General features: G+C 37.3%; 1 protein-coding gene across 7 annotated transcripts in view; it reads left to right on the forward strand.

Moving 5' to 3' along the window:
• The window catches only part of LOC123516502 (copper homeostasis protein CutC-like), a 47,037-nt gene that overhangs the window by 12,792 nt on the left and 20,459 nt on the right, over positions 1 to 13,786 (forward strand). For 3 of the 7 annotated variants that reach the window (XM_045275900.1, XM_045275898.1, XM_045275896.1), the window contains exons 2-4: positions 7,451 to 7,624; positions 8,657 to 8,828; positions 9,231 to 9,340. In XM_045275900.1, the coding sequence (XP_045131835.1) occupies positions 7,452 to 7,624; positions 8,657 to 8,828; positions 9,231 to 9,340 (455 nt within the window). In that variant the 5' untranslated portion in view covers position 7,451. The other 4 variants (XM_045275897.1, XM_045275902.1, XM_045275903.1 and 1 more) reach the window with 4 other exon arrangements.

Genomic DNA, 13,786 nt, shown 5'->3' on the forward strand with positions numbered 1-13,786 from the left:
CTTTGTCTCATTACAATACACCTCACTCGAAAATTACTTTTTGAAAAATCTAGTATAGAAGAAAAAGAAATAATATACTTAACCCTCGGTTATCACGCCCAATTGGGGCCGAAATAGCCGCGCTATACCAGAAAACGCGATAGCCGAATTGATCTTGGCGGGAAGGCGGTTTTGGCCAATGAGCGCTCAGATATTCCATGACGTCATGGCTGGACATGCGATAACAGGCATCTGAGGTCGCAATAATGAAATTTTAGCAGCTTTTCATGGGTGCGTGATAGCAATAAAACGTGATAGCGGAAGTCGCGATAGCCGAGGGTTGACTATATAATTTTTGGAAAATAAGAGGACATAAAGAAAAGAATTTAAATAATAATTAATTACAGCTTCAGACCCAGACAAAATCCAAACCAAAACACATGAGGAAGTGCTGATATCCAAGCTACTCTTCTGCCTATCAACTGAACTGAATTTGAGAGTAGACACCAGGTGACGAGACTGCAATAACATCAATTGTCCCAAGCAAATTTTCATAAGTCAGTGTTAGTTTTATTATCTTATGGGGTAAGTTTTTACAATAACACCAACAGCTCACTTCTGGATGAAATTAATGTTTTCTGGTAGATTTCAATCCGTTTCAAATGAATATGCACTTCATTTCCTTCGCAAATCAGTTTTTTTTTTTTTTTTTTTTTTTTTTTTTTTACCCCCCCTTCCCATAGTCTTACGAAAGCACGATTTTGCTGTAAAATGAAGCATTTTTCTGGTATATTTTTATGTTTTGAATGAATCTGCACCGAACCTGATGTAAACCTAAAGCTAAATCTAACCTAATATAATTAACCTATCCTAGCTAACATAGGCGACATGCAGCACCACTGATATGTCTTCCTCAGAACAAAATTAGTTTCGTCTAACACAGTTAAATGGATCTAACCAAAGCAAACTATCCTCATCTGACTGGCAACACTAAAGAAATTAATATAAAGTCATTACCTTACTTCTTTTCATAAAATCTGGCAATACAATGGATATGATCAAGGCAACACCCTGCCCGGGCAGACATCTTCCATAGACTGAATTCAAACAGAGTTGCTTCTCTCCACAAACCGCTTTGATTGACTAGATTTATTACGTATTATTTTTATTGGTCAGTGGCTGCATGCCCAAACAAAAAAAACAATCATTGCCATTCATTTCAAGTGTGCACAAATAATGTGAATATGCACATACATAACGCCATTCTTCAGTGCTCACCAGTCCATCACATGGGTGGGTGTTGCTCGTTCTCCCGAAAAAGGGCTAAATTCTTTAACATTTTTTTATCGTTATAAACAATTTGCGACTGGTATATATATATATATATATATATATATATATATATATATATATATATATATATATATATATATATATATATATATATATATATATATGGGTTAAAGTTACTCAGAATGATAAGCTCTATAAGATAAGAAGGGTAACAAAAGCCATATTGCTGTTGGTGTTAAAGTAAAATAATACCTCTTATCATAACCTAGAGCTATGTGAACAAGCAAAGAAGTGGTAGCCCATGTGGCACTACCGAAGAGAAAAGGATCCACCACTGGGCCGTCAGCCTGGGCTGATGCGGTTTGTGGCATGCCAGCAGTCGCCATACCTTAGCCAGATATACACTGTTGCCAGTCAAGCGAAAAAACTCTCCCTCCACCTCCCACACACATTCTCAAATGAAGAAACTCCCCCATCCTCTCTCTCTCTCTCTCTCTCTCTCTCTCTCTCTCTCTCTCTCTCTCTCTCTCTCTCTCTCTCTCTCTCTCTCTCTCTCTCTCTCTCTCTCTCTCTCTCTCTCTCTCTCTCTCTCTCTCTCTCTCTTTTGAGAGACTGGCAGAGGAGGGAAAAGAAGCCAAATCAGTAAGTTTTGATTTAGAAGATGTAAGTGACATAGAAGACTCTCAGGATGTCATGAATATGGATGAGACAACCTTAAGGAGTGTTTGTGTACAATTAATTGATAATTCCAGGAGAAATAAGGGTCTGATTAGAAGATTGATGGGTGATGTTGTAGGCCTTAAGAGGAAGGTCAAACAGTTTGAGACAGAAGCAGAGAATATGAGAAGCCAGTTTGAAGAGTTGAAAAATGAACTAAGCAAACAAGATAAGGTGTTGAATGCCTTACTTAATAATGTGGAAGAAAATAATAAAACTATAGAGTCAAGTGTGAAGAAATCAGAGGAGTGTGTAAAAAAATGGAGCAAAATAAGAGAGAAATTGAGACAAGTGTTAAAAAGTCTAAAGAATTAGTGGAAAGAAAGTATAATGAGGTTATAAAATTGAACAGGGACTTAAATGAGGACAAAAGTGAGCTATCAAAAATGAGCTCCAAGGTGGAAGAAGTGGTGGGTGACATGAAAGGACTGGTGAAGGGAGAAATCAAGGAAAATGCCAACCTAATAAGAGAAGAATGTGAAAGGGCTTCTCTCAATTATTATATCGGGAATACGAGAACCAGTGATTGAAAGTATAGTTAAGAGACAAGATCATGTCAAAAATATGGTGCATAAGATATTTGATGAAATAAAGGATGATGAAGACAGATAGATGGAAGATATATTAGATATAAGGCGAGTGGGTAGATACGATCACGATAAGAAAAGTTGTAACAAAAGACCTGTGAAAGTGAGATTGAGCTCTGAAAGAACTGCAAGGGAGGTGTTGGCCATGGCAAGCAGGCTCAGAAGGATAGAGGGAATGAAAGAAATCTATATAAATAGAGATATGTCATTACCAGAGAGAATGAAAGTTCAAGAGATGAGAAAAGTGGCTAGAAGTCAAAATGAAAACAGAATAGATGAAGCTAAGAAATAATTTTTTTGCTATAAGGAGGGGAAAAGTGTTGAGACTGTTCAAGAGAGGTGTGTCAGTAGAGGTGGAAGGGGCCATAGGAGAGATGATGGCCCCCAGGGAGTAGTGACAAGAGGTGTGAAGGAAAATGTCTTTGTGGTTAAGGTTAATTTATACCAATGTGGATGGCATAAGCTCCAAAAGACTAGAAATAACAGACTTGCTAAGGGAAAAAAATCCCATGGTATTTTGTATGGTGGAAACTAAAGTAAAAAAAGAGATAAATTTGGAGTTGTTTGGCTGGGAAGGATACAACATTTGGAGGAAAGACAGTGGGTAGATTTGGTGGAGGAGTTTGTATTCTGGTCCACAACAGTTTAAGGGTAAAAAAATATAGAGATTGAGTCTGAATTAGCTGACATGTTAGCAGTGGAAATTACAACGAAAGAAAATATAAAAAAAACAGTGATAACGACGTACGTAGCACCATACACAGGAGCTTGGACAAGAGAAAGCCACGAGAGAATGAGGAAAGAGGCCTTGGATACCTTAGAAAGATTACTCAGAGGATCAAATTGCATTATACTTTGTGGTGATTTTAACTGTAAAGAAGTGGACTGGGAAAGTGTGGAGCCGAAATGCGAGGAAGGGAGTTGGGGAGCTAAAGTATTTGATCAAATGACAGAAAATGCTCTGTACCAACACATCAAAGAAATGACAAGAGTTAGAGGATGATAACCCATCAAGATTGGATCTAGTATTTACTAGAAAGGAGGAAGAAATAGGTAATATCACGATTAAGAGCCCACTAGGAAGAGGAGATCACATAGTCCTAATATGTGAAGTGTGGCTCAGATATGGATTGGAGTGAGTCCCAGAAAACTGTGATTAATAAGTACAACTTTAAGAAGGCTGACATAGAGAATATGAAGAAATATTTTAGAGAGAGGAGGTAGTTCGAGAGAATTTTGGAATTGAATACAGAGGCAATGCTGGAAGAGGTACTGAGAGTATACGACGAAGTGCTTCAGAAAACAGTCCCTTTATATAAGCCAAGAGAGAGAGATAAAAAAGTATGGTTTAATGAGCGATGCAGAAAAGCCAAAGAAGAGAGAGATAGAGCATGGAAAAATATGAGAAAAAGAAGGAATGAAGGGACAAAGGAAAAGTATCAAGAGCACATAATATGTATACAGAGGTGAGAAGAGAGGAAGAGGCTAAATATGAGAAAAACATTGTGGATAAATATGAAAGTGATCCTAAACTTTTTACAAATACATTAATGGTAAAACAAAAGTTAAAGGTGCAATTCAGAGGCTGAAAGTGGAAGGAGAGATTATTGAAGATGAGCGAGAAATAGCTCAGGTATTAAATAACAAGTTTAAATCAGTGTTTGTAAAAGATGGTGATTATGTTGGAGAAGAAGGAGTACTAAGAGGATATCAAGGCCCCAAGTTGGAAAACATTGTATTTGATAGAAAAGAAGTCATAACAAGACTCCAGATGCTGGATGTAAATAAGGCAATGGGACCGGACCAAATGTCAGGATGGGTGTTGAAATGTTGTGCTGAGGAATTAAGTTGGCCAATTCATCAGTTATACATGAAGTCATTAGAAGAAGGATAAGTTTCGGAAAAGTGGAAGGAAGCACAAATAGTGGCCATACATAAAGGAGGAAGTAGAGAGATACCATTAAACTACAGGCCTGTTTCTCTTCTGTGTATATTAATAAAGGTGTTAGAGGGAATAATAAGAGATAGATGGATGAAGTTCCTAGAAGAAAGATAAATTCTTTCATAAAAGCAATTTGGATTTAGAAAGGGAAGATCTTGCATTACCAATCTTCTAAGTTTTTATTCAAGAGTAATTGACATAGTTGATCTGAAAGGAGGATGGGTTGACTGTATATACCTTGATCTAAAAAAGGCTTTTGATAAGGTATCCCACAAAAGACTTAAGTGGAAGATGGAAAAATGCGGAGGACTTGGGGACAAGATACTCGTACTTAAATGGATGACAAGTTACTTATCAGGGAGAAAAATGAAGACAGTAGTACGGGGTGTAAGCTCTGAATGGGCTGAAGTAGAGAGTGGAGTCCCACAAGGGTCTGTGTTGGCACCCCTAATGTTCCTGACTTATGTAAATGATCTACCGGATGGAGTGAGAAGTTATATTAATTTGTTCGCAGATGATGCAAAAATAATGAGACGAGTAAAAACCCAAGAAGATTGTCAAGGATTACAAGAGGACTTGGATATTTAACGAATGGAGCAATAAATGAATGATGCTGACAAATGTCATGTGTTGGAAATGGGAAGAAGTATACACAGACCTCATGCAAGCTATAACTGAGGTGGAGTGAATCTAATGTGTGTGGAAAGAGAAAAAGACTTGGGGGTTATAGTACAAAACAACTTGTCACCTGAGGGACATATTAACAAAATTGTAGGGGAAAGTTTGGCAATAGTTGCAAATATCAGAACTACATTTACTCACCTGAATCAATAGAATCAATTCTGAGGCCAAAATTAGAATATGCACAGGTAGTATGGGCGCCTCATTTGAAGAAACATATACATAAACTGGAACGGGTACAAAAAGCGGCAATGAAACTGGTGCCAGCTTTGCATTATATAGATTACCAGGAAAGATTATGTAGACTAAATCTGTCACCGTTGGAAGAGAGAAGAAGAGGTGATATGATCCAACTGTTCAAGTGTGTAAATGAGATTGACTAGATTGATAGAAATGACTTTCTCGAGCTGGATATGACGAGAAGACCAAGAGATAATCATGATTTGAAATTGAGGATTCCGGGCTGTACAACTGATATTAAAAAGTTCAGTTTCCCAGCAAGAACTGTCACTGCCTGGAATAGATTACCGGAGGATGTAGTGAGAGCAAGAAGTATCCATAGTTTTAAAGAAAAGTATGATAAATGGATTCAAGCGAATGGGACATCACGAGCATAGCTCATTTGCCATAGCAAATTTATAGGTAAACTCTTATAGGTAAACTCTCTCTCAACTAACATAACATAACTAACCAATAGCGTGGTTAGGATATGTTAGCTAGATTAGTCTTGGGTTAGGTTAGGTTTGAGTTAGGGTTAGATTAGTTAAGAGCCAGACTGTGAGGAGGGGAAGAGAGTTCAATCACATGATTGGCAATAGTGTATATCTGGCTAAGGTCTAGCAACTGCTGGCATCCCACAAACTGCGTCAGCTGATGGAGTGATGGTCCAGCGATGGGAAAGATCCCTTCTCTTCAGTTGTGTCCATGTTAATAGGACGGTTCTATAGACACCATGACATCCTAATATCTTACTACTCACAAATCCCAGTTATAAGCAAAAGAATAATTTCTTGTTTTCTGGACTTAGAAAACCCAAAATTTCTGCTACACTGGAGTGCTATGACAGCCATATTACACACATTTCTAGCAATTTTTCTAGGTTTACGGCAAGATCATTGACCCTTCTACATGATGTGTGAGTTTCGTGCTTGTAACTGATGCAGTTAGGTTAGTAAGCTTTACCAAGTAATGGATGAAGGGAAGGAAAGATATGATGCCTGAGTAGTGAAACATGTTGGAGTGAGGGAATGGACGACTAGGATGGAACATAAGAGTACTATAGAGGGGTATAGAAAGAAGCTCTATTGTGTAAAAAAGTGGTATGAGGAAGGGCATAGTGTATGTGTATGAATTAAAGAAAATGAGATAATGGAGTATGTCGAGCTATCTAGAGTGTGTGAAGTATGCCAGAGACAGGAATGAGATGATGTAAGTCAGGAGTAGTGAACCTTCATCCTATCAAGGGCCACTTAATATTTTTAACACTGGTTGCAGACCATAAAAAAATACTAGTATTTTTATCACATTTTTAACCTACTTTTAATATGACTATATCTGTTATTAATTTACTGTGTGTATTCAAAATTATGAAGCTGCCACATATTTGAGTTTTTGATAACTAGCTTGATTTAAGTGACATGTAGCTCAGTACATAATTTGACTATATTTATATTATTCATTCATGACTCATCGTTTCATGAGGTGGCATTTCTGAATAGCATTGCAGGCCTGATCAAATGGCCCTGCACGACTTATACAGCCTGGAAGTAGGAGGTTCCTTACCCCTGATGCAAGTGATGCTAAGGTAATAATATTGACTTTGCAAGGAACAGTCAAGTGAGTAGCTGCAGCTGTATTTGTGATAGAAATAGGTTACAGACACATTTGAGGGTAAAGATTAATGAATAGATAAAGGCTAGATTTTGGAAGATTATTAGGTGATTTGGTGTTACTCGTAACTGCTATAAAAGAACCATCACAATATCCAAAGTGATACATGACAGTCAGCTAATTGCCACACAGCAATCTTAAAAGTGATTCATAAGTTTGTTAACTGCCACATTTAATACCAACTTTATATGAAGATGTTGGATGCTTGATTATATCCTGGTTCCAAAACCACTTGGTTTATGTGAACAGTCCAGTCTCTTATATTACTCTTAAATGTATTTTATATAGCTTATGGTTGCCTAGTAATATGTAATCAAGAACGATGGTTTTGCCTATGTTACATGCAATTTATCTCCCACAGAATGGGTGAAAAGAAATTGGAAATATGTGTAGATTCCCTGGACTCTGCAATAGCAGCAATGAAGGGTGGAGCAGACCGCATTGAACTGTGCTCAGCACTCTCAGAGGGCGGACTTACACCTACCTTGGGACTTCTTCGAGCAGTGCAGAAGCACAACTCAAGACATATAGAAATGTGTGTTAATGCCTTGTCATTCTTTCATGTTATTCAGTTTCATGTTCTAATTATATAATTTTTGTGAGTCACCTGCACCTAAAAATAAATTATGTTAGAATACTTTTTAATATCTTTTTGTACCATAAGAACATGTGTTCTTAAAAAAAGTAAATTTTCAGATATCCTCCATAATTCTCCTATCCCTCTAACCTAGCTGCAGATGTACCTCTGTAGCCTTTCTTAAGGATACTAATCTAGCATAACCTAATCTAACTTACCAGAAGTGCCTATGTTTTGAAAACTATAGATTTCCCACAAAGACTCACAGACCAATTTTCTTACAGTTCATTAAGGTATGCAAAAAATCATACTCCAAATATTGTATAGTGTGATGTAAATCTTGAAATATTACCAAAATAAGTGCAAAGAGCTTAAGGAAATTACTTTAAAGGATGCAATGTTGGAAAATTGATGTTTTATCCATGGTAAAACAATTGATTAGAGTTCAACATGGGGATGAGATAATGAAGTTAAGAGAGAATGAGTGACTTAACAGAATTGTGCATAATTTTTTTAAGAAAATGCAGGATATAGTATGTTAAATTAAAGGCCTGCTTGTATTTGCTTGGCCTTAATATTTTTCTTTGTGAAATTCACAACTGTTGTATAATATAAAAATATGGTCATCACATGGAAGATGACGTCTCATACAATTTTCTGATCCCATTCTTTGTGATGTAGAAATTGTCTAACACAATGCACTAAATGAGCATGTCATATTTTGGCAAATTAATTTTGGAGCAATTTCTCTTGGAGTGGGGCCTCTGAATGTTATGTTTGTAGTGTGAATGGGATTCTTACCTAGCAGATAAAATATATGAAAGCATGTTTTTACACATGCTATCTTGCTGCAGTATAGAGTACAAAGATTAACAATATGCACATACTGTTTACCTGGGGAATTCGTAGTTCTTTTACAAAGATATCCCACATAGCAGTATACAGCAGCTCCTCATGATGATGAATTTAAGAAATGCCATTTAATTCCAGATTTTGTATGGTCCGTCCTCGTGGGGGGCCCATGGTATACTCTAAGGGGGAGGCACAAATTATTATGGATGATGCAGCATCCTTGAAGAAAGGAGGGGCTGATGGACTTGTGTTTGGAGCATTAAACATAGCTGGAACAATCCATCAAGACCTAAGCAAACAGTTCATACAGGTATTATTAACTCAGAAAAGTAATAAATTATCATTAAGAAGTGAGAGTGATGTCATCATGGTCACAGGACTTTACAGTTCAAGGGCAGGCAGCTTTCCCAGTTATCTTTAGATCATGATAATGATACTCTTATGTATATTGAAATTTAGTAAAGTAAACTCAGATAGGATGAAAATTATCAATTTATAAACAGTGACATACATCAACATAGATATAATATCTGGATTTTTAAATTTTGTATAGTTTTGATCTAAAAATATGAATCTTAATTTAATAGAATCATGGTATTGGTATGATATTACTGAGATAAAAGTATAGCCTGAACTTTGTTACATGTTATCAATACTAGAGTATGTCAGGAACTGAAATGTGAATTTTATGATTTTATTTCTAATCTTACAGGTTGCAGATGGTCTGCCATGTACATTCCATAGAGCTTTTGATCTTGTTCAGGATCCTCTTGGTGAACTAGAAAATCTAGTACAGCTAGGATACCAGAGAATTCTTACAAGGTATGTACGCGTATCATTTTCTTGTTTTAAATAAGTAGTACTTTAAAATTCATCATAGTGCTTATATTACACTATGTATCTGACACATTTACAAGCTTCAGCAAGTCACTTATGATTTATATAGTACTAAATTTGGAATCCCATTCATTAGATATTGAAATATAATGTGGATGTACTAATTAATATTGTAACATCTGTAAATAGGACTATGTTCAACAGTTAATTATACCACTATTGTATTTACACACTTATTCATTTTTAAAATTACTAGTTCTTTCATATCACACACACACACACACACACACACACCGTCACCGTCGCTGTCGCTGAGAGAGGATGGCTCGTCTCCGGCTGCAGACGGGAAGAAGTGAAAATACCTATGGTGTTACAGGGCCCGGGTACCTCTGAGTTAGTGTCCTGTTGATGTCCTACTGTCGCATAGTGTTGAAAGTGAGGGATATGGAGAGTGGTCCCTGAGAGGAGAGTGTGGGTGGTGATTGTTTTGGCCGTAATCAGCTGACGATAGCAAACATGGCGGCTACCCCTAGGCAAACCAAGGATTTTGAAGGTTTTGTAACTACTCCAAGAGGACTGGAGAAATTAGATATGGATGCAAGAATCCAGGCACTGGAAAGTAAGTTCCTAAACATTTTGTCCATAGAAGAAAAACTGGATAGAGTTATAGCCGAGAATGATTTGTTCAAAAAAGAGATCTATTTGTTAACGATAGCGAATAAAGAGCTATTGAAGGAAAAAGTAGAGATGGAGAAGGAAAACCAACAACTAAGGAAACAATGTGAAGAGATGAAGGCTAAACTCCTAGAAATGGAGATGAAAATATCCGAAGAGGACTTGAGGAAGGAGGAATGCCTTAATCTAATTGATGCCAGGATGAAAGAAGTGAACCATGAACATCAGGAGGTACAAAGGTCCTTTAGGGAGATAGTGAAAAAGCAGGAAGAGGAAAATAAAGTGATTACGCAGAGTGAAATGGTAAAGGCACTAAAGGAAAATGAGTATGTGGTGAGAGATATTGCTGAAAAGAAAAATGTGTGATCATAACAGGATTGAGGAGGAAACTAACAGAAACTGGCAGGATAGGAGGAATAAGGAAAATGACAGGATTAAGTCTTTACTGAATAAGATCTCTGTGGAGGAAGAGGACCTATATGCTGAGGTAGAAGAAAGTGTGAGATTGGGAGCTTTTGAGGAAGGCAAGAATAGACCATTAAAATTGAAATTAAAGTCTCAGGTGGCAGCTGAGGCCTTGTTGAGGAGGGCTTGGAAACTTAAGGACTCTGAGGAAACCAAAACAATTTACATAAGAAGAAATATGTCACAGGATGAGCGAATGAAAATGAAAGAGCTTGTAACTGAAGTGAAAGAGAGGAATGACGAAAGAACAGAGGAGGAAAAGACCAAGTTTTTTTGGAGGATGAGAAATGGGAGGCTAAAGAAGTGGTGGATAAAACAGGCGGAATAGACATTACATGGAAGAAAGAGACTAGGAATGGAATACAAGTGACTTACATGAATATAGATGGATTTCTGTCTAAGAGGCTAGAATGTATGGATTACCTAAGAAATAACGAACCGGACATAATGTGTGTAGTGGAAACAAAGCTAAGGCCGAAATAAAGCTAGACTGGTTTGTTGTAAAACACTACAAAGTATGGAGAAATGATAGAAAAATAAAGGAGGTGGTGGTATAATGGTTCTTACTAAGGAAGATCTGATAGTGAAGGAGGTGAACTATAGTAAGAGAAATGAGGAAGTGATAAGTATGCTTATAACAGATGGCAAGAGGGACATTAATATTATAACAGTATACATACCACCCAGAACCAGTGCTTGGGAATATGAACAGTACCAAATGGTGATGAGAAATACTCTAGACAGAATGAAGCAAGAACTCATCAGAAAGGATAGAGTGATGATAGTTGGAGACTTTAATTGTAAAGAAATAGTGTGGGAAGACTACGAAGTGGTGAACGGTGGTGAGTGGGCAGAGGAATTGTTAAAGGTAGCAACAAACTTGAACACAGTGGGTGAGATCACCAACAAGGTGCAGGGGACAAGATGTTGCAGCAAGGTTGGATTTGGTATTTACCAGGGCATCTCTAAAAGAGGAAATTGAACATAAATGTCCCTTGGGAGAAGCGATCATGATGTCCTAAGCTTTGAGCTGGATACGGAATTAAGCACGAATAAGATTGTGGAACGCAGGAGGAAAAATTAAATTATATTAGGGCAAATTATAACCATATAAGGGAGTTCTTTAATGAAATTGACTGGTCCGTGGTATACCAGGAAAGGGATATGCAATTGAAATACGATAAATTTATGGATTTGTATAACTCTGCTGTGAAAAGTTTGTGCCATATTACAGAAAGAGGACTTTAAATAATAAACAGTGGTTTAATAGAAATTGTGAAGAAGCAAAAAGAACAAAGAAAAGGCATGGAAGAAACTTAAGAAAACAGTGATGTATTATCAAGAGAAGTTTACAAAACAGCAAGGAATAGATATGTTGAAGTAAGGAGAACAGCACAGAAGGAATATGAACAGAGGGTGGTGGAAAACTGTGATAGTGACCCAAAATGTTTTACAAATTCATAAATGGAAAACTAAATATAAGGGAGGCAATAGAAAAGGTAAAAATGGGAAGAAGTATATGAGGATGCTGGAGATATAGCTGAAATTTTGAACGACAACTTTTGCAAAGTGTTTACAAAGGAGGAGCATTTTATGGGAGGAAGGCCTATGGAAATAAAGCAAATGCAGGACATCATGGTTACTAAGGAAGATGTAAGGAAAATTATAAGCAATCTGGATATTAATAAATCAATGGGGCCTGATGGCATATCTGGGAGGTTGCTAAATGAATGTAAGGATCAATTGTTGAACCCCGTATTTGATATTGTGGAAACCTCCATACGAACAGGATTAGTCCCGAAAGAGTGGAAAAGAGCTGACATTGTGCCTATATATAAGAATGGTAGTAGAATGGAACCGCTAAATTATAGACCAGTATCGTTGACTAGTATATTGTGCAAGGTATGTGAAGAAGTAATTAAAGCTAAGTGGAGTGAGTATCTAGAAAGTGAAAACATTCTGAGTGAAAGACAGTTTGGTTTCAGAAAAGGAAGATCGTGTATCCAATTTATTATGTTTTTATTCAAGAGTGACTGACATACTACAACATAGAGAGGGATGGGTGGATGCTATCTACCTGGACTTGAGAAAGGCCTTTGATAAAGTACCACACAATAGACTGATGTGGAAACTAAAGAAGATTGGAGGAGTAAATGATAAACTAGCAAAATGGATGGAAAATTACTTAATGGGAAGAGAAATGAGAACAGTGGTGAGAGGAAGGAAGTCCGAGTGGAAGAAGGTAACCAGTGGAGTTCCACAAGGGTCAGTGCTTGGTCCCATCATGTTTTTGATTTATGTTAATGATATGCCAGTAGGAATTGACAGTTACATGAACATGTTTGCAGACGATACTAAAATTATGAGGAGAGTAAAGAATGTGGAAGATTGTAACAAGTTACAGGAAGATCTTGATAAAATATATGAGTGGAGTAAGGAGTGGCAGATGGAATTTAATATAGACAAGACCCATGTTATGAAAATGGGAAGAAGTAGATACAGACCAAACTGGGATTACAGGCTGGGTGATGAGAAAATTAAAGAGACCAATGAGGAGAAAGACTTAGGAGTAACTGCAAAACACTTTGTCACCGGAGAAACACATTAACAAGATTTTTTTGAAAACATATAACATGCTTCAAAATATTGGCCTTGCATTCCACTACCTAGATGAAGGAATGATGAAGAAGATATTATGTACCTTAATAAGACCCCAGTTAGAATATGCAGCTTGTGTCTGGTCACCGCATATGAAGAAAAATGTGAAGAAGGTAGAAAGGGTACAGAGGCTGGCAACAAGGATGGTACCAGGACTCAGGGAGTTAGACTATGAGGAAAGACTGAGGAAGCTGGGGCTGACCACATTAGAAGAGAGAAGAACAAGAGGAGACATGATAACTATGTATAAATTGGTGAACAAGATTGACATACTGGACAGAGAGTTGATAAAGGTGACCACAAGTAATCATCTCCGAGGACATGGAAAAAGCTAATAAAGACATCTGTCTAAATGATGTGAGAAAATACAGTTTCCGCATCGTAGCATTGATAAGTGGAATAAACTGAGCAGTGATGTCGTTGACGCGTGTGTGTCAATCAGATGAAAGAGAGATATGACAGGAATGGACAAGGAGACAGGACACAGAGAGCTTAGCTCGGGCCCTGTAATACACAAATAGGTAAATACAAACACACACACACACACACACACACACACACACACACACACACACACACACACACACACACACACACACACACACACACACACACGGGACATCGCCGATGGCG

This window comes from Portunus trituberculatus, chromosome 41 (genome assembly GCF_017591435.1).
Source record: "Portunus trituberculatus isolate SZX2019 chromosome 41, ASM1759143v1, whole genome shotgun sequence".
Classification (NCBI taxonomy): Eukaryota; Metazoa; Arthropoda; class Malacostraca; order Decapoda; family Portunidae; genus Portunus; species Portunus trituberculatus.